This window comes from Morone saxatilis, unplaced genomic scaffold, assembly GCF_004916995.1.
Source record: "Morone saxatilis isolate NCDOM2014 unplaced genomic scaffold, NCSU_SB_2.0 Contig10, whole genome shotgun sequence".
In the NCBI taxonomy this organism is placed as follows: domain Eukaryota; kingdom Metazoa; phylum Chordata; class Actinopteri; family Moronidae; genus Morone; species Morone saxatilis.
In genome coordinates this window covers 19,125,580-19,147,665 of record NW_023339652.1, presented here as the reverse complement: position 1 = coordinate 19,147,665, position 22,086 = coordinate 19,125,580, and the positions used below count along the sequence as shown (strand labels likewise).

Genomic DNA, 22,086 nt, shown 5'->3' with positions numbered 1-22,086 from the left:
TAACTCGTTATCACGGGAAAACGGTATGAATGCATGGCCCTTTAGGGCTTCCGCACCTAGAGGTGCTATGTTGGTGCTACTTTTTGCAATAATAAAAATGTTTTATTATTTTGTGAGATGTTCTATCTTATGGAAGATCAAGTGTGCTGAATATGAAATGAAAGTAAGGTTCTTGCTCGATAAGGATTAACTTTTAAGTTTTAGATTTTAATTTGCAATATTGAACTTTGTATATATATATATCTTCACATTACACTGATATACAGCTGCAACCCACTACTATTGATTAGTATGCCAATTGTTTTCTAGATTAATTGATTAATGGCTAATAGTGAACAATGTCCATTGCAGTTTCTAGAAGTCCAAGGTGATGTCTTAATATGTCTTGTCTAAAACCCAAAGATATTCAGTTTCATATGATATCAGACAGAGAAAAGCTAAAAAATCTCCATATTTCAGACCAATGGTTCCCAACCTTTTTTCTTAAGGGACCCCTTTTCTATCATTGAGTAAACTGATGGTGTGATTCAATGAATTTTGGGCAAATGATTTCCTCTTTAGGGAACTTTTTGTACAATTATCTGTCTGTATTATGTACATTTGTTTATCATTTTTAATAATCCTACATACTTGCTAGACTTCTTTTTTTTGTCAAATTAAGTGGTTTCTTCTCCCTGATCCTTGGCCATTGTTCTGTTAGACAATTAACATTTTCTTTTCTTCACAGAAGTGAATCAAATGCTAAGATTATAGCTCTACTGTGTATATATTTTTAAGTTTTCTAACCCAGCTTAAAATCAAGAAGGCCTCACGACTCCCTGTTAAGTTTTGGTGACCTATTGTTATAGAGGCTGAAAACAGTAATGACCTACATTATTTCTGTTAATTCAGTATCAAAGTTGTTGCTGGGTTAGTGTGGGGTTAAGGATTCAGCTATTATTACTATTTTTTCATTATTCATTAAACTTGTGTCATATACTGTAGCATACATATAATTCTGTCTTCTATATTTATTCATATATTGTTTTATAATGTACATAGGTCAAACTCCTATTATATCTTTTTTATTGTTTCTATATATGTGTATATCTATATATGATGTTGTTAGATATTGCAATATAATACCTATTTTATTTTTATTACTATTTCTCTAATGTCTACTGTAACCAACCAGTTGCTCAAGGATCAGTTGCCCCCTCCCCCCGACCAAAAAAATATTTCTGATTCTGAAGTACGGAGTGAGACATTCTTCCCAAGAGGCGAGCTTTGCCCATGCGGAGCCCGACGTCACTGCAACCCCCTGCTGTGTTTTACGCTTGAAGCGGAGAGTGTGAGTGGAGGAAGAAGGGCAGCCCGGGGGCAACTTTTCGAGTGGAACATCACAAAAATAGCTTCTCGTGCTGTCGGAAAATGGCTCAAATACCGAGCGAAGGGGCCGAACAAGATTCTCAGCCGACGTCGGACCAAAACGGCACCGGTGAAACAGCGGAAACCGGCAAGGAGGGACAGGCCGTGCCGGACCCCAAACAGAAACCGGGCGACAACAACGAGAAGAGAACAGGAATGGACGTGAACAGTGGTCGCGGTGCGGCGGCGGAGCAGCACGGGGACAGCCCCTCTCCCGCCCCCGACTCCGACAAAGAAACAACGATACCGACTGTAAAAGCAGACGACGGCGAAGGGGAACCCGGCGGTGAACTCTCTGAACCGGGGAAAAGTCCCGTGCAGGGTAGTTTGGCGAGTAGCACTGATTCCGCACAAGAGGGCTCCCGGGTGCTGAAACAAGAACAAAGAGAGGGGGAGAACGTGTCCTCCTCCTCGCCGCCCGCAGAGCGCACAAAGACCGCGGAGAAAGCCGAGCATGGCACTAAGAGGCGGGCCAGCGTGGAGCTGACCTCGTCGGATGGAGAGCCGCTGAGTCGGATGGATTCAGAGGACAGGTCAGTTGAAGTAGTAAACAGTATGAACAGGCCATGTTTCTAGAACAGCCGAGAGGTGGTGTGAGGTCACGACACGACGCCAAGTTCACGGTTTTTTAAACATTAAAGCTGCAGTAGGTCACTTTTATTAAAATAACTTTCTGTCATATTTACTGAAACTTTCACTATGTCCTGACAGTAGTACATGAGATAATCTGTAAAAAAAAAATCAGGTTCCTCTGGCTCCTCCTAGGGCTCCTAATGGTATTTGCAAGAACCCACCGGGCCTGTATGAAAACAACCAATCAGAGCTAAGATAGATGATAGTTGAGTCTCTACCCCAGGTTGTCAAATATCGACCCTGGGAATGAGACTCAACAATCTGCTATCTTCAAGCCATCTGTCCAAAGTGTCTTTCCATCCATCTGAGCTCTCATTGGTTGTTTTCATTCTGTGTGTTCTTAAATGCTATTAGGCACTAGGAGGAGCCAGAGGAACCTGATTTTTTTTTTCACATATTATTTTTTAAAAGTTACCTACCTTTAAGCTGGTAGTTAAGAACTGTTTGTTTACGAGGACATCCCAGTCTCAATAATAACCAATATCTCCTCGTGATTGTTGTTGACCAATTTGACCAAATTGACTAAAACTAAAGACATTTCCTGTCCTTTTTTATTTGACTCTAGCTTGTAAGTTAACAATATTTTTTCAGTTTCCCAGTTTTGTAGGATCAGGATCACATATCCTGTTTTGAAATACCCAATTTTGAGATAACCCTATCTTCTGATCTAGATTAAAGGTTTTTTGAAATACTGGGCCCAAGTGACCACCAACAGGTTTGGATCTAATCTTCAGGGTCACTAACCTATTCCAAAGCAAAGGGACAGCGCAGTAAAGTAGATATCAGCAGAAGACATATAATCATATACAGGCTGGTAAAGAAGAGCACCCCACTAGAAAGTAAATAAGCATCCACACACAGGGAGAAATTGACTTAATCAGTAAACAGTTGTTGTTTTTTCACTTGCATTCAGATGAATCATTTTTCTAAGTACTGACAAAACAAGGATAAGTAAAATCAAGCAGCAGAATAATCAAATACAGAATCGCCATCAATAAATATGGGACACACGTAAAGCACATATAAAAGAGCATATAAAGCATCAGTTACAGATAAAGCCATTGAAGGCCAGACGGCAAAAATGAAACTGCTCAAAGAGGAAGTGAATTTTCTAGTATAATTTTCTTTCTTTTTTAAACACGCTGTTAATACATTTTGACAGTTAACAGAACAATATCCAACACTAGCAGTACAGAACCCCAATATTAACCAATTAGTTCTCAACTGTTAAATTAATTGCAAACTGATAATCAAGTGTTTTGAAGAAAGAAAAATCTCTTATTTCAGCTTCTCAAATGTGAATATGCTCTCACACAGAAACAGTAGCAACTGTGTGCTCTACACGTAATGGGCAAGTTAAACCTGCTGCTCTGTCTTTCATGAAGAGGTTTAAGCATTGTAACGATGCAATTTCATAAACCCCCTAGAACAATATAATTACAAACTGCAGAAGACTAGAATGCATGTTGGTGTATGAACATCCATTCGATGTCAACGTGCATCATTTAGTTCATAGTAGCACAAATGTTTGTAGGGAAGTGCTGTATTTGATCAAAACAGACAAACAAAATCATTATCTAATATGCAGCTATTGTACTGTGAGAACCATTACCTCACAGTGCAATCCAGAGCTGTAGCGATTAATCAATTAGTTGTCAACTTTTTAATTCATTTCCAACTATTTGGATAATTGAGTCATTGTTGAAAGAAAAAAATTCCCAATTTTTCTCAGCTTCTCAAATTGTGGGTATGTTCTGCTTTCTTTAGTCATCTATGACAGTAAACTGAATATCTTTGGGTTGTGGACAAAACATTTGAGGACATTGCTTTGGGAAACACTGATTATCATGTATCACCATTTTCTGACATTTCACAGAGCAAATGACCGACAGTTTAATCGACAATGAAAAGGATGGATACTGCTTTCTAAGACGACACCCCGAAAAAGTCTCGACAGGCTTCTTTACGCTTATAGATCCCCCTCCCTCCCCATTGATATGTCTGCGATAGGCCAAAAATCGGCCGATGATGTCTGCTAACCGATAAATCGGCTGGGCTCTAATCTGTATAATGCCCTCACCTCAGTTCATTTTTGACTTGGAGCAACTACAAGGAGCTTTCATTTTGTGTCGATTCTGGCGGCCCCTGTGGACAAAACGGTAGTGTTTCTACCACCTCGTTCCGTCTGATTTCAAGGAATCCCACCTGGTTGTAGGCATTAAGAAGAACTATATAGAAATAGCCAATCTGCTCTCTGATGTTGTTGTTTGTATATGTAGGCCATATAGAGGCATCAGTATTGTTCCATAACCAGTTAAAAGCTCTTTGTAGCACATTTAAGTCAATAACCATAATCTGGTTATTGAAAATAATGGGTTGAGGGTGTGAAAGGGGCTGTTTCTGTTCCCCCACCCCCATTTTTCTTTTCTCTCGATTCATTAGAAAGTGAACTTCCCCCGGAGGCTCCTGTAACAGATTGAAACTGTGAATCATTCAGAGTGTAGTTGTGATGCTGTGAGCTGAATCCTGAAGCTTCGCCATAACTCATCTAACCACACTCAGTTTAGTTATGTCTCTCCTTGTTGGCACGACTGTTGTTTATGTATTAACACTGTTGTGAAACTGTGCACACCTACACTGCTGCTTATTAGCAGAATGAGTAACCGCTCAGTGTTTGTACGTCTGCTTTGGATCACTGGAGGCACCACCGCTAGTCGTCCCATTCTTGCTGGAGTTTTCACTAGCTTCCTCTATGTTTCCATCAGCAAACACTGGAAATGAGTCAGAATTGTTATTTGAAGCATTAGTGGCAGTTGCTGTGAATGTTGATGAAACGATAATGCTAAATGTCTGGAAGGAAATGTTCCAATCAGGCCTGTCCCCTCCGGTTGGAAATACCAGTTAAACCAAAAGCTTGACATGTGAAGCTTGACTCAGGTTTGATATCAGCTGTTGAGTCATTGCGCCTGAAAACTAGGCTGCCACCTACTATAAGCTTTTACCAGTGAAAGATACAGAGAGGCAGATTGCCCTGTGACTAAGACGAGTACATAGACATAGTACAGTCAGGGTGTCCTGAGCAGAGAATGACGTCACACTCTGACTGCGTTGTGTATTTGAGTCCCTGCGTTTGCATCTGAGTAGAGGGACTGAAACTGCGTCTGTGAATTAAGATTTATTGCAACCAAACCAGAGTTGGAGAGTTTTATTTTGTTTCTGTCCACTTTGAATGAAGTTATGATGTTAGAATCATATGCAAGGTAAAATCACTGTTTTTGTCTATGGAGGCTGGTGGAGAGTAATAGTGATATTCCAGCTGTTTCTGGTTAAACAAAAGGTCTATCTCTGTAGGAATCCTTTCCATTATGCTGTCAGACACCAGTCTGAGGACAGTCGGGGACAAAAATTAGCACTTTTAGTGGATGTACTTTGGCAAGGGAATTTGTCACAAGAATTAGCTAACGTTACATGTCAGCCACGACTGCTATTTTCATCTAGCTCACTGAATTCATTAGAAATAGAAGCGATAGTGGTGTCCATCTTCTCATCTAACGTTCACAGTACAAGGAAGTGCATATTTGCCAAGTCCAACTATTTGATTTCATTTTCTGTCTCTTCTAATAGTGTGGACTGTTTACTGGTTCCACTGGTTACATGCTTTAACGTCCTCTGGAAGAGTATGGCACAGAAACATTTCAGTATTAATGTGACTGGTTGGACACGCTGTAGTTCCAGATGATTCCACATGAAGTAGATGAATCTGCAGTGCGTGTTCAACCAGTATATTCAGATTCATATCTCACATTGCTCTCCTCGTCAGCTTTACAGGGAATATGAAACTCATCTCCAATGAAGCATATCTAAACTCTTTCATAATCATGTAACCAAGTGGGGATGGAAGTCCTACTCCTCAGCTCATGATGTAAAAGGCTGTAAACCTGAATGAACACACTAAACTGAGAGAGGAGGCTTCATGCCACCTGTACACTGTTTTTTCATTTACAGAGTTTTTTCATTGACTTCACCAACCACTTTCTAACTGATTTCTTGACAGTAGCTAGTTTTTGTTTTATTGTATTGATTGACGTACTGTTGGCACCTGTTTGCAGGTGTTGAACATAAATCACACAAACATATTTGAAAAACAACGTATTTGCTCTGGATGTTTTTATCCACTGTGGCTGGTGGAGTCCACTTAGGCTATTTCATCAGACAGCCACATAGTGTTTGAGGCTTTAATTGGAGCGTTTGAACAGTGTTTAGTTAACGCACAGGAGAGGAACTCTGTAGTCTCATGAAAATAGAATATAATCCACTGCCTGCTTTAATGCCCACTTGGCTGCCTCCCAATGTTTGGTAATCCTGCTGTTGTGGCAGCTGTAAGACTTCACTGTAACTTTTGTTCTCACACAGAGCAGGTGGCAGCTGAGAGACAGAGAGAGAGAGACAAGTGCTCTTGTAGGATGTGTAAGCACGGCCCCCATAGTGAGCCTGTATGGACATTGATCAGAGCAGATGGTCAGCTGGCTCAGCCCACACACCACGTCACACTCACACACTCTCAGCAGCAACAACAACACACACACACACAACACACACTTGGCAAGGCACTATTGGCAAGCTGTTGAAATCTGCTTATCAGTCACACAGTTTGAGCCATTTTAAGATGGATGTGTTTTGTATGTTATTGGCGAGCACCTTTGAAAGCTGCCTGGAAACACAGTTTTTCTTACATGACGTTATGGTAGTTAAGCTAAAAACACACTGGTGCCTCGCAAAATTAGGGCTGCACAATTAATCCAATAGTAATAGAAATCACAATACTAAAACGCGTTATACGTTGTATTTTCTTGCAGAGGATGGCCGACCACAAATCCTATCCGTGGATATTAAAGAAAACATCGTTTTTGTTTCGGTGTCGACCCCAACCAAACTGCTCACATCAGTTTTTCAAAAATCAAAACATTCTGTCGATGCCAAAAAATGGTCGGATTATCCATCATTAATCTTAATGGAATCCGTAAACGCAAAGTATCTGTCAAACTATCAATACTATGTGTTTTTACCTGTATAATATGCAGCCAGTACTTGTCAAACGCCGCCTGGTTCCCCAAACTGTTGTCTTTCTGAGTACAGGTAAGAACGGGTAGAAGAACCGTGACTGGACTGAAAGCTCATTGTCATGTACCTTTGACTTCTTGTCATCTGACTTTACTTCATGTAAAATGTGTCATCGAATTTATGTTTTATGTTTAGTGTAGAATGTCAGAGCTGGCCACGGCTGGTGCTTGTGTGTAGCAATCGGCGGCGGGATAATGTTTTCTTTTGTTTCGGTACATGGTATGGTAGAAGGAAAAAATCCCTATTGAAGTTATTTTGATGTTATTGCGATATTGATTCAAAGTGGTAGGACACATGATAATTTTTGTATCACAAATTAATTTTTCCTGGAAAAAAGCGATTGGACGATTTTGACATTTGTTAATGGTAAATGGTAGAATGGGCCCCTGTCACTTTTATAGCGCCTCTCGGTGACCAGCTCAGAGCCTGTTCACATACGTGCCAGCATTCAACCCTTTCCACACTGAGGTGAGGATAAGTTAAAAACTCTATCAAACAGAAACTCATTCATGCCACATTTCACACAAACAACGAATGGGGGACCCAATTTGGGGGTTTCGCGATGTATCTGCTCAAGGTACTTCGACATGCGGCAGGGAGGAAGGGCCGGGGCTCAAACCAGCTAACCACAGCGCCCCCGTTTGTTTTGGGGTCCTTCACCAAACAGAACAATTGTGTTTTCTCTCTGGAGAACGCAGAACTTGTAGGTCTGGACACCTCTGCAGCACGTGACAGTCAACTATTTATTATAATGGCTGGGCTAGTTCCACCTTTACAGGACCTTTTTATCAAAAAAACCTGCAGTTCTGTGATTAATATTGCACTGTGACATATTGTGATTCTCCAATTAATATTAAGATTCTGAATTGTGTAGGTTGTTTTTGCCCAGTTACCAACATGGATCATTTTGTCATACACTATGTAAAAGCAGGAATTAGAGGGCGTGAGGATTAGGGATTGGGATTGCTGGCTTGTAACCACCACAGACTCCAAAGTTTCCGAGAGAGGGACAGCATAATGATAACCTTGCTTACGCTGACAGGGCAACAGGCAATGCCCATAGAGTCAAGCTCCCGATAGTTGGAGTGCGCCCTCTTGCTGGACCACAAGGGCCGGAAACTACTTCAAAATGCTTGTTGTGCTGTTATAGACTGGTACATTTGTTTAAATTAAAGATTTTGAAACGTTCAAAATTGAATTTGTTCCAAAGAAAAAGGAAAGCAGTGTGTGAATCTTCTATCTGGTCTCCTTCTGCTGTGTATTCTCCAGTATTGGCAGCACCCTGATGGACATGGAGCACGGCGTCCAGCGGGCCGCTTCCACCCCAGCCCATGGTCAGATCGGGTCACGGCGGCGGGGCGTCGTTGGGGCGGGGAGGTTGGCTGTGGGCACCTGCAGGGGCAAGTCTCTTGAGCTTGCACGATTGCTGCTGGGACCACTGCCGCTCCTGTTTCCAGCAGCCGACCCTAGCAGGAACACAATTCAGGAGCAACGCGGATGTTGGCGTCGAACAGAGGGAAGGGGGGTGAGTTTCTCCGGCTCTGTGTGTGTGTGGTGTGTTGTGGTGTGGTGTTGTGTTGTGTGGTGTGTGTGGTGTGTGTGTCGTGTGTGTCGTTTGCAAGTTGTGAATGCAAGGTGGTGGGCCACTGGGAGAGCATCTGTGAGATTGGTAATGTGAGTTTAATTGCAATGAATGGACAGACTTTTACTTGTGACATCTGAATGCTTGGGAAAGAACCGAAGGCATATTTGTAAGATGGTGACTCAGAGCCGAGGACTGAAGGTTTGTTCTTTCTTACTAGAGCTGCAACCGAATTAAATTGGCTTGTATGATTATCGCAGGACAGCTTTTCAATAAGGAGCAGGTCTAGACAGCCGAATGCCTTTTACACAATTTTACAGAGACGCCAACAGGTACCCACCATGAGCAAGACCCTGGAGACGGGGGCAAGGAAACTGCCTTTTTAACATGGCAGAAACCTTAGGACAGATTCCTTCGGCTCTAGGTGTTGGTGGAGGAAGAAGAGAGGAGGAGATCGACTGACTGCACTTCACACGGAATATTTTGAAAGGTCAGAACCTATGGGTTGTGTATCAATAGTGATGTTCATCAAACAGGTCTCTTACTCAACTACAGCCAACCTTTCTTTCCCATCAGGTGGGGGTAATACATCAGCATATATATTAACTTTTTTAAAATTACAAAAAATGCTAGAGATTCGGACAAACAGTGCAAGGTCATACGAGGCCGAGTGAAAGGCCCAAGTGTTCCCGATAAATGTCACCACTGATGAGCAAGTTGCGTGTCCAATGGTCAGCGAAAAGGCCCGGAAAATTGATTTTATGAAACATTGGGAAACTTTCCTTTTTTGACGCTTGGGGGGGTGAGGGAGGAGCGGTCCCACTTTTTACTGTGACGACGACAACAGATGAGGTTTAGTCAAGCTTAAGTTGAACATATTTCTTTTTTTATCAAAACGCATTCTACCAATAAAAGGTGTTAAATAACTCAGATGCGACGAATCTCAATGGAAATCTTGTAAGTGGATCAATGGTCAAACTCCTTCCCTTTCATAAAGCACATTCATTTCCAACTTTGTCGGACTCTGTATTTTTTGACGCCGCTCGGTCATCCACGGCCCCCGGCACCGGCTTCTGCACCGTGTGCAGGATGTACTGGCAATACCACTGAATCAGAGCAGCTAAAATCTCAGAAACTACACGAGGAAGTAAAAGTTCCTTCTGAAACATTTGGTGGTTTGGGTGTTTCCACTGCTGTTGAGACATATAGACCCATGCCGGGGGTTGAATAACACAATTCTCACACATAGGGACACCGCCGCAACGTGGTCGAGTGGGTTGATTCAATTTATAAATTGAAGAAAGAGACCCCAGCTGGTTGAAAGCGGGGGCCTCCTTTCTGTTTCACGCGACCTACTGACACGTAAATCCACCAGACACTCCTGTCTGTGTGTGTTCCCACTTCAGGTGTTTGTGGTGTTCTGTGGAAGGCTTGCAAGGATGTACAAACACCCGCCGTGCCACCCAGTCAGAGCTGGCTGCAGAACAATGCTGGACCCACAGCGGGGACAAGCCAGTTGCGAAGGGGTGAGCCCACACAGCACACCAACCAATTCAAAGTCCCTGACCACAACTGCTTCACCCCCACCTGACCACCTGTTAATCCTCTCTGTTGCTCCGTGGCGTGCGCTTCGTGTGGGAGGCTTGCAACGCCACATGTTGCCGTCTCAGGGGGGCGTCGCCCGTCCGTTCCCAACCCCACTTCAGCTCACAGGGTTTCGTTCCAACGACTGTGTACCAATGCAGGGCAAAAGTAAAGGGAGGAAGTCTTCCGTCCAGGCCGCTCAACAAGAGAGAACTCAAAGAACACAACACAGCGGCTCCCTCCGTATGGTTCAAACACACCACAGCACACACCCGACAGACACCACACTGTGCCTGTTCTCTGGCTGAATATTGTCACAGTTTGGTTCCAGGTGTTGTGAGGTAGAAAAACCTCGACATCGCCTCCACGACACATTCTGTTTGCTTCTCTTGTTTTTATTTCGCAGCCCGACCTCCAGCGATCTTCGCGTCAGACCAGATGGACGCATGCCCTGCCATGCGAGGCCATCTGCCCTTGCAAAAGGACCCGGAACACACCAATCGACCTTGGGCAGGAGCGGACGAGCAGGCGTGTTCGTGGTGTTTCCACAGGCCGTTACACACACATCACACACACACAACACACACACACACACACAACCCACCGACACAACACCACACACACACACACACACACACACAGCACAGCCACACAAACACAATAACACATACGCACACACACACCACACACACAATTAACACATACACACACAACAAAAACACAATGACACACATACACACACCACCACACACACAATAACGAGACAAGCACACACACAACAACACACAATAACACGATACACGCACACAAACACACGCCACAATAACACAGTGATCACACACACACACACACCAATAACACATACACCAGCACACACAGGCACAACTAAGCACATTACACACACAACACACAATAACACATACAACACACACACACAGCAATACACATACACACCACACAACACAATAACAATAACAACACCACACAACACGAAAAGCCATACACCACCACACATCACAATAACACATACACACATTAGCCAGCCAGTATATGTCATTCTGTGCAGCAGAGCATTAGCTTATTTTCATGCCTGTGTCTGTGTGTTCAGGTAATAGCCAGGAGGACAGAGGACTCTGGGAAAGTGAAGGTCTTGTTGCACTGGACACCTGAAGACATGTAAGTCCAGCTCCTCTTTTCACCTCCTCCACCTGATCTGCTACTCTCACCCTCTTTTGGAAGTGAAACAGAATAACAGGTCAGATTAGATCAGATTACATGATGAGTTAATGAGTCAGTTCCAGTTGCAGAGATGATCTTAGATACAAATGAACATCCAAGTACAACATTTAAAACCCTCCTTCAGGTCTGTACTGTGCAGGATTAGTAACTGATTCTTAGCAGTAATGTCGTTCACAGCAGGTTTTAGAATGTTTGAAGTCCTTAAAGGGTTAGTCTGGATTTATAAAACTGGGGTTGTATGAGGTTCTTATCCATATTCAGTGTATAACCTACAATAAACAGCAGTCAGTGCACCCCCAGTTTAGAGAAGCAGATTGGACAAGCAGCACAAAAGTTAGGCAACGTACTGCTGTGGACGGGGGCAGCAACAAAATGGATTTTAGCCACATTAAAAAAACTATCAGTTTAAGTGTACACTATATTTAGAATATTTTCACTGCTTTATGTTGCCGTCAGGCTCAGGTTCGGAGAGGTCAGTCTCAGGCTGTTTGAGGGGCACCATCGAGCAGAAAGTTGTGACCCATTTATGGTGAAACAGCTTAGTCACGATTAGGATTATCACCCCCTACGGGGGCTCTTTAACGTCTCTTCTCCACTGGACCTTTATCTACCGTAGGGCACCCCAGAGGGCACTTCTGCTGGGTGCTTTGGAGGGGCTTCTGAAGAAATGTGCTTTGTTAAAAGTTGATATTTTTTACATGGATCTCCCCTATTGATAATACATTAAACATTATCTGTTAAAAAGTAACGAATACGGGCCCCCGGTTAGCTCAGTCGGTAGAGCTGGAGACCCATATATGCAGCGGCCTGGGTTCGAGTCCGACCTTTGCTGCATGTCGTCCCCTCTCTCTCTCTGCCCCCCCTTCCTGCTTCTACCCAGCCATCTCTATCAAATAAAGGCAAAAAAATGAAGACTAAAAAAGTAACTAATACTCCGTGTAGTTTTTGAAGAATACATTTATTTAAGTTATTCTAACAGCAGTAGTTTTACCTGTAGTTGATTTTTTTTTTTTTACATTTTTTAGTAATGTAACAGTACTTCTGCTTGAGTACAGATATTCAGTGATCTTTCCACCACTAAAAGACACTGACAGGAGTTTCATTAAGCTGCTGCTATTAAAGGGTTCAACAACATGAGATCGAGCCACTCAATTTTTGTAATTCAGCGTAGGGAGCCACCTAGGCAAAGTCTGGTCCTGGTTAAAAAGCAGCTCTCCACTGCTGACACTGACAAATAAACCTCAGTATGTCATGTGTGAGGAGAAACAAAGTGAGTGTGATCTTGGGATCCACGGTGCAGATGTGCCCAGTAACTGTATTCTTCACTGCGTCAGACTGCCAGATGTGTGGGTGAATGAGAGTGACAGACTGCAGCAGAAGACCAAGGTGGTTCATCTGTCCAAGCTACCCACAGACACAGCTGTACTCCTGGACCCCAACATCTACAGGTGTGTGTCTGTGTGTGTGTCTGTGTGTGCGTGTGTGTGAGTGACTTTTGATGTTGGTAAAAAACAGTACAATATATCTGAATGTTTTCTCTCCCTCAGGATGTTCTTCTAACCACCCCCAGAGGAACTCCACTGTCACTTCCTGCTAATCCAACCTCGAGGAGGAGGATCGTCTTCATCTCTGCCTCTTCTACTCTACTCCCTCTCCCAGAGGATGCTGGGAGTTTAGTGACTTACTTGTCATGGCTGTCTGAGGCCTCCAGTGTTTGTCCATTAGGTGCTGAGTTTACTGAGGACATGTAGGGGGAGATGTTGCTTGTTTTAGGTAACAACCATAGTGAGAACTAACTGACAGAAGTGTAACTGTAGACAGTTAGACACACGTGTAGAGAGACGCTGTCTTTGTAAATACTTGAGATTTGTAATATATTTTTATACTTTGAATTTTTTTACTGGACTGTAGATAGATGTCTTTTTTCAGCCAAACATTTTTAAAATAGAAGTTTTAAAAACTGATAATGATGGTCATGTGAATATAGCTGGCATTGCTCTGGTTTAATGTCATTAAACTTTTCCAACCACTCAGCCTCAAGTCTTTACCTGCTAGCTGGTGTTTATGGAGGTAGATAGATGTCAATATCATTGTAATAGCAGACCATGAGGCAGAAATATATTTTACTTGTTGTAAACACAAAACACAATCCACCAATAGAAAACAAGAATTTGAATCAATGCAATGGGTCATACTCTTTTTGTATTTGTTTTCAGAAATTTGACTTTACAAATTTACAATTTACTCAATTCAATTAATTTCTACAAATGCTCTCTTCACAATTTGCAAACAAACAGTACAGCATTTGTGTGCGAATGAGTTTGACTCAGGTGTGAATACGATACAAAATGTACAAATGTGAAGATGAATCCTGATATCAATCGTGGTACCAAGGTGCTAAGACTTGAGTTTCACTTCATAAAAAGAAATCAGCATTGTCTTGTACAGTTTATACCTTACCTCAGAAATAAAGATTCTAGTTGTACTTTGTTTTGGTTCATGAGAAGATACTGTGAACCCAGTATCTTCAGTTGTATTGAGTGTTGAGAATATCATTACCCAGTATCTTCAGTTGTATTGAGTGTTGAGAATATCATTACATTCCTAGTTCTTGTACAGCAACAACCAGGGCTGATTCATGTCCCCTGTAAACATACCTGACATTGTAAGAACGCAAATCCAATTTTCATTTTCACAAGGTCTCAGTGTTCTACCATAAAAGTACTCTGGGACCATGGCAGTTGTTTGACAGAAGTGTGCTACTGACAGATTCAGACCAGCTCTCTGTGTCTTTGGGCTATAATGTAAACCCAGTCAAATGTGGAACTAAATTAGGAAGATCAACATTTTTAAATATATGTATAATGGGTTAAATTAAGAATATTGGGGGCCCCCGGTTAGCTCATTGGGTAGAGCTGGCATGTACTGAGGCTCAGTCCTTGCTGCAGTAGCGCAGGGTCTGAATCCGACCTGCGGCCCTTTGCTGCGTGTCATCCCCCCTCTCTCTCTACCCCTCCCCTGTCTATCTTCAGCTGTCACTATCATAAAGGCAATAAAAGCCCCAAAAATAAAAAAATATTGAACGGGCCCAACTCCAATCGTTCCTCTGAAAAAGTGGACGGGACAGTAGAGGGAGCCGTGCTGTCGGTGCTGTGTGTATTATAGAATGCTAAAAACTCTCTAGTTTTCAGTGAATCCTAAATTGATGAAATTAATCTTCAGCTTCTTTTTGACATATCTGACAATCTGAGTAAGACATTGAAAACAGTTGTTTTTTTTACATTTGAATCATTAATATGTCTCATGTCAGTATCTCTATGGAAACGCGTTGAATCCATGGACACTGTATAAAAGGCACACTGAGACAAAGGTTGTACCCTGCTCGTGTCACTCAACTAACCGCTGACGTCATATCGAGTGGCCGGATATCGCTGTCCGCTGAGGAGAATGGCCGGGCTGCTGAAGAAGGTACGAGTAGAGGTCACGTTTTGTTTTAGTGATAGGAAGATATTTAATATTCTAATAATATGAAGTATCATTAATGGAGTGCTGTTTGCAGCGCACTGTGTGACGGTGGACGATGTGCGAGCTAACGTTAGCTCTTAGCAGTGTGCCTGCTACAGGCAGTGTTAAAGGTTGACATACAACAATAACATTTAGCTGATAATGTATTCACAGCGTTATATATCACTGAATATAAACCCGGATGGTGGGAGCAGTGGGGTTGGCTAACTTGTTACTGTGGCTAGCTACTCTGTTATTCCCCTTCACTTAACGTAGCTAGCTTATTAGCAAATAGTTGAATTGCATTTGGGGAAAATGAACTGAAAATGAAACTCAGTACTGTAAAGTGTTTAAACCTGTCCTGTCTGTTAGCGTTATCGTATGTTGGGTTGTTTCATGGAGAACATATTGAACTGTCACAGCAGCCGTAGCTGATAACATGGTTGCGTCCATCTGTGTGAACCTCATCATCAATCAGCCCATCACTGTCCGCTCGTGAGCCGGTGGATCGATAAACCTGCATCTTCGGTTTCATGATTATTCTATACAAATCTATCAGGTTATCTTTCAGTAGCTTCAATGACAGTGTACTGTGACTCCAAATCAATGGCAAATTATTGTATTACTCTGCACTAATAGGAAACCCCTCTTTTTAATGGATTTCAGTTTTTATTGTAATCTATATTCATGTCTTTTCATAATTATATCAACAAATAAGTTTAGGTTTATTTTGTCTTCCATGTCATGGACCCAGGGAAACCGTTTCCTGATGAGTTTCTGGTTCCAGTCCTCTTCCAAACAGCATGATGTTCATTCAGTAACTGATGGTCCATAGAATAGACCATAAAGCAGGGGATGCTTTAGAGTGTTGTCAGGTGTGTCCTATTTGTCTGGTGTAGTAATTGGCATTGATTTTGAATCCCTGGGTCACATGACATAAATGCTATTGAAAAATGTCCCAATTTTCATAAAAATAATAGAAACTTGAAGCCAACAGTGCACATCCACTGAGAATGGACTTTACAGTGCAGTAGGAGACATTTTGTGTCCAGCAGGAAAACTTTAGAAATGAACAACATTTGTATGTTCAGAGATTCTGGAAGTTTTACATTTTAAAGACCTAATGAGGTAAAGATATAATACCTTTTTCTACAGGAAAAAATCAGACACACATTACTGTTCTAGGCAGACTATTTGTATGTATATATGTATATTGTGTGGTAATACATGTCTGAAGGGAATCTTTAATGTAATTGGTTTTGCTCTGTTATTGAGCTTTTTAAAGTGTGTGCACTGTTAAAAGTGGTTGTAAATGCTGGAAATCTTTCTACATTTGAAGGTTTCAGAAACAAGTAAAACCCAAATCCAGAGCTTTAAAGTACATTTATATGAAGTCTCACACACAGCCTCTGTAGCTAGCATATGTCATATTCTGGCTATTGTACTGCTGAAATAAGACTCATGTTAAGTAAGCTGTGTCATGGTGCCACTGCACAAACCACTCGACCTTGTGTGTGTGTGTGTGTGTGTGTGTGTGATCATATAAAGTGATCTACTCAGGCCTTTAACTGTTCCAGTAGCTGAGTGTGTGTTTACAGCAGTGAATGAACATTGTGGGGTACTTGGGAAAACTAAGTATTGATCAGGATGAAGTGTGAGGTTGGTGAAGTGAAGGATAATCTCAAGTGTCTCTCCTGATGTTCTTTTCCAGACGACGGGCCTGGTCGGCCTGGCAGTGTGCCACACTCCACATGAGGTGAGCTGCAGACAGTGAATGCACCACACACAAATGCCAGCAATTATTTCATTCATTCATCTGTTCATCATTTTATCCATTAATTAGTTTTTGGGTCCGTAAAAGTCCACAAATGATATAATTATGACTAATAATAAAAATAATATGACTAATGGTAATAAGAGCCATGATAATGAATAAAATTTTTATAATCACCTATTATTATAATATTTAGTGATAATTGATGAACTGACGTTGTTCATTCAGCAGCTAACCCGCTCTGGTTCTCCCTCAGCGTCTGAGGATTCTGTACTCCAAGATCCTGACATTGGTGCAGACCATGCCACAGGACGCAGCCTACAGGAAGTACACAGAGCAGCTGGTCAACGAGAGGTTCAGCCACGTCAAAACGGTGAGTGAGGAAGAGCTCACTGTGGCTCTCTTCAAGCTGCGTTAAGATGGATGACTGCCACCATGAAATACCGTGGTCATACTCACAGGAGTGGAGTTAGTGAGGAGATGAACCTGTGACAAATAATCCCACATATCTGTATATAGACATAGTTTTAAATAACAACCAAATATTAAAAGTTAGGTTTCAACCAGTTCAGTTTGTGCTGTTCTGTCTCGTGAAAATGTTGATCAGTGTTTCCAAAGCGACGCTTTGTCCACAACCCAAAGATATTCTGTTCACTGTTACAGAGGACTAAAGAAAGCAGAACATATGCACATCTGAGAAACTTTCTTTATTAAAATAAATAAATAAAAATACTAAAATGAATGAACTATCCAGGAATTAGAATTTGGTAACTTTCAGGATAAGTGTGATAAGAAAGAAACATTTTTACCATTTGCATATTTTACTGTTGCCCCTGTGATGTTTTCTAAAAAGAAGCTGTAATCGTCAGAATGAATGTGTTAACAGTTGGACTATGAAATCATTAGTCACATGATAAACAGCGGTTTGTACTCAAATGTCTAGGAACCCTGATTAATAGTTGGCAGTTAATTCGGTAGTTGACTAATTGTTGCAGCTCTGCATGTGATACTATAAAGTTAGTGTGTGCATTTTATTATGTTTTGTGAAACTCATTAGTAAAATGAATTTAAAAAGAAGAGAGACTCAACACATGGCCATGCTGCCTCTGTTCACAGGAGCCTGATGTGGAGAAGCTGGAGCAGAAGATAAACTGTGGGCAGATTGAAGAAGTCATTTTCCAGGTAGGTCACTGTCATTACGTAACCAGTTTGTCTTCATGATGGTCACATTACAACTGTTGGGCTAATTATCCTCATACTTCTGGCATCTATTAAATAGTTCACATGCAGGTCATTCAATAATGGAAAAGAACTATTGACATATTGGTAATAAACATGATTTTTATTTCAACAAATGCATCAAAATTCCAATCAAACATTTACATCTCACATTGAAGCTGCAGTAGGTAACCTGCAGTAGGTAACCTTTAGTGATACTTTACTATATTAGTAGTAGGACGCTCCTTAAGGTATTTGCAAGAATCCACCGTATGTAAACAAAAACAACACAGGCCTTTTTCACAGAAACAAAGATGAGTTCCCCGGACATCATACAGCTGTTTTGGGACTCAGTCAACTATCTTTCTTGGCTCTGATTGGTTGTTTCTGTAAACGTCACCTACTGCAGCTTCAAACACTTTCCTGGGAAGTTGAAGCACAAAGTTAACCTCGGCTATAGACCTGTTCTGTTCCTTCATTAGTATCAATGTCACACCTGTGTTCACCATTTCCTGTCAAAATGGCTGCTTTCAGAATGTTCTTATACAGAGCCACAGGGAGCAGGGGGAAACCGCGAGCCTGGTTGTGTTTGTGTTCATCCAGTCCCGGGATGAGTGTTAATGAAAGTGTGCTCCTGTGTGCAGGCGGAGTGTGAGCTGGCTCTGTCCAGGAAGATGTCAGAGTGGAAACCATGGGAGCCGCTGGTGGAGGAACCTCCACCCAACCAATGGAAATGGCCTATCTGAATGCACCTGTCTATACTGTCATACTCTGCTTCTAATGAAGTGCTGTACAAATATTAAAGTCCTGCAGATATTTCCCCATTTCTTCTCCAACTTATCAAGGATCAGACACGTGTGTGTGTGTGTGTGTGTGTGTGGGGCACATGTGAAAAATGTATTGGTTTCCTGAGAATAAAGTCATAACTCTGACCTTAAGCCCAGTATTCTGTCTTCAGACTCTCACATGTGGCCCAAATCCTCTACATAGAATCCGAATTGAACTGTTGTCGGATACTCAAACCTCATAACTAACCCACATGAAAATATTTAATTTGAGTTGTGAGTTCAAAGTCAGAATTCTCAGAACTCAAATCTTTCACATACATTCCCCTTGATTGAGCCAAATAAGACCGATCAGTTCCATTTAGCTGCTCTAGTTATAAATAATAAAGGTGGCATTATGTAGTGTGCATAGAGCTAAACCTGATCCTCTGCAGACATGTATTACAGCCGTGTGGTCGTCCTCAGGCTCTGACCTACTGTGAGCCGCTGGTTGCTCTCTGTAACAACTGGAGCATGATGGGATAGATGGGAGCAAACTCCTTCCCCTGCCGAGCCCTCACTGACTGCACATAGGCCTCCAGAGCGCCCCTTAGAGTACAGAGAGGAAACAGTTCAGTTACACCCCACAATGATATAAACAGGATCTGTCCTGATGATGGTGCTGTGTGTGCAAGTGCTCAGTTACAGTAAACAACCAGCTCAAAACCTTCAGACACATAATGAGTTCATGTGAGCAATTAATAATCAAATCTAATGTCTTTTTACAACTGACATAGTTGAAGTATTGACATCAAACTAGCAATACCAAATGTTAGGTAGTTCAGTCTGTGGCAGTGCATCATGTTTTATAAGCTGATAGTGTTCTTTCAAGAAAATCTTTACCTGAAAAATACCACAACTACAGCAGTTAAAGGACCAGTGTGTCCAGTTGATTATAGCTCATCTTCCAAGCATGTAAGAGAAACTACAGTGGCTATGAAAAACGCACAAGGCTGGGGTGCAGAGCGGGTCGTCCCCTAATCAGGAAGGTTGTTGGTTCCATCTTCCCGCGCTCCTCCAGCCACATGTCTAAGAGTATCATTGGAGCAATTGATTACTGAACCCCAGATGTGATCGCTGTGTGAACTGTGGTGTGAAAGGGTGAATGGCACGTAGTGTAAAACCACTTTGAGTGGTCGGAAGACTAGAAAGGCGCTGTACAGGTCCATTTAACATTTAAAACCAGTGTATGGTTAGTCCTACTGTAGAAACACGGTGGACTACATAGAAGAGGAGCTGCTCATTCTAAGGTAAAATTGTTATTTTCAGGTGATTATACACTAATGAAAACAAAGGTATTAATATTATATTACATTTCTGACAACAGATCACATAAATGTTACACACTGGAGCTTTAAGTGAAAGCAGTGGAATATTTCCCTCTGCAGGAATGAAACAACAGAAAATTAAAATAGATGTGGAAGTAAACATACTCAGTCACTGTCATGGAAGTTATGTTGTTGTGTGGTCATGTGCACTTTCTACTGTTAGTACCTCACAGCAATCACTAACTGACTAAAAATATAAATCAACTACTCGTTCACTGTGAGCAGCTATCAACACAGCGAGCTTCCACTCTCTGCAAGTCCATCATCATACTGCCTGCGGGGCAGCAAACAGCTGACTGAGAACAGAAATCATCTGTATTTACAACACACAGTTGACCACTAGAGGCTGATCACTGAGCACAGTTAGAATCACGTTGCTGGGACTGATTTCCTACATGAGGTCTGAGCCTTGGAGCTGCATGTAACCTGTGATGACCTGCAGAAGGAAGAAGGTGGTTACCTGAGGAGAGTGAGTCTGTCTCTCTCAGAGGGGTGATCATCCAGCCACTGGGAGTAACGGGCGATGGACCACTCTGCTCTCTGTGGTGGGGGGACACGCTCTTTTAGTTGTTATAGTGATACGCACTGCAGACAGTCCAATCAATGATCTGTTCATACTGTACATTACTGTGTGTGTACGGACCTGATGAGGAGACTTGAGCTCAGACGGGGCTCTGGTGAGGAGGAAGTGGAGCAGGGTGCTATAGGGGATCAGGTCACCCACAGCTGGACTGCTGGCTATCAGCTCGCTGGTCTGAAACAGCAGCGGCCTAGAACACAGAGCACACAGTGGAATAATGTACTGGACACAGTGGGGCTGAAAGGGCTGTACTGGTTTACCCCATCAGCTGCATATCATGTAGAATTTACTGCTGCTAACCCATTTCCCACAACATCACTGTTTAGATTGGGTTCCTGCCTTCCACACAGCCACTGGTTTATGAAAATCACCTTCTAGAGACCTACCTGAGATTCAGCACACTCACCATTTGGTCACCTTTAATACTCAAGTAATTGCTGATTAAATGTATCACTGTGTGGTAATTCAGTTGCAAGCAAGGATCATTTTCAGACCTCTAATCTCAGATTTAAAAAAATCTGGAATCTGGAACACCAGCAAGTTCTTCAAATAATGTGTGGCACTCTCTCAGTGAGGTTGACTAAAACAAGCGTGTGATATGCAGATATCGGGCTAATAAATGGGTCAATCTTTAGCACCAATGCTTGCACCCAATGCAATAGGGGTGAAGGGTTTTTGTGTTTGTTGTGCTCAAGCACGGTCGATAAAAGAAAATCTCAGCAGAAACTATATTCCTTTATATATTTCTTTTTAATTTTATTATCTACTTTTTATTTCACTCGACATGTGTTCTGTCTTATTATCGGCTTGTCAGTCATCTGTGAAGCACTTTGAACTGCACTAACCTTTATGAAAGCTGCTACATAAATCAAGTTTGACTGGCTAATGTTTTTCTGCTATTAGGGATGCACCGAAATGAAAATTCTTGGCCGAAACCGAAAACCGAAAATGAGGAAACCAAGGCCGAAAACCGAAAACCGAAACACCGAAATAAATTATTATGCCAATTATTAGTACCATTGCATTTATGGCTATGACTGTGTACTAACCGCTCACTAAATCAGCACTGCAATTCAAAGAATTAAATCATTACAAAAGTATTAAAATATTTTTTTAGCACTGGACATTACAAACAATGCACAATAAAAATAACTTAACTTCAACAAAGTGCATAGAACAAGACTTTCAACTGCTGGAAAGATATGACCAATATTTTCTCTGTAGGCCTACAAACATAACAGTGTATCAGAAACAAAGATGCCAACAACAAATTACACCAGAATTGCCAGATG

At 41.9% G+C, this 22,086-nt stretch overlaps 3 protein-coding genes across 3 annotated transcripts; 2 read left to right on the top strand and 1 right to left on the bottom strand.

The window, feature by feature from the left end:
* The first annotated feature begins 1,282 nt into the window (after nt 1-1,282).
* On the top strand, nt 1,283-13,600 carry LOC118337593 (zinc finger protein AEBP2-like). Its single transcript, XM_035674699.1, has 8 exons — nt 1,283-1,940; nt 8,431-8,660; nt 10,150-10,269; nt 10,385-10,495; nt 10,734-10,855; nt 11,436-11,503; nt 12,901-13,014; nt 13,114-13,600. The coding sequence occupies exons 1-8, from the start codon at nt 1,411-1,413 to the stop codon at nt 13,124-13,126; spliced, it is 1,308 nt and encodes a 435-aa protein (XP_035530592.1). The 5' UTR covers nt 1,283-1,410; the 3' UTR covers nt 13,127-13,600.
* Nucleotides 13,601-14,930: 1,330 nt separating this feature from the next.
* Nucleotides 14,931-18,886, top strand: ndufa5 (NADH:ubiquinone oxidoreductase subunit A5). Its single transcript, XM_035677951.1, has 5 exons — nt 14,931-15,034; nt 16,782-16,826; nt 17,101-17,217; nt 17,961-18,026; nt 18,707-18,886. Exons 1-5 carry the CDS (start codon nt 15,014-15,016, stop codon nt 18,806-18,808), a joined length of 351 nt encoding a protein of 116 aa, XP_035533844.1. The 5' UTR covers nt 14,931-15,013; the 3' UTR covers nt 18,809-18,886.
* LOC118340077 (conserved oligomeric Golgi complex subunit 5-like) lies at nt 18,160-20,984 on the bottom strand (the record flags this gene model as incomplete). The annotated part of the gene is given in 3 exon segments (XM_035677939.1): nt 18,160-19,435; nt 20,675-20,754; nt 20,858-20,984. Coding segments are annotated over 3 exon segments (322 nt in total), but the record flags the coding sequence as incomplete, so codon positions are not given.
* Between the last annotated feature and the right edge of the window lie 1,102 nt (nt 20,985-22,086).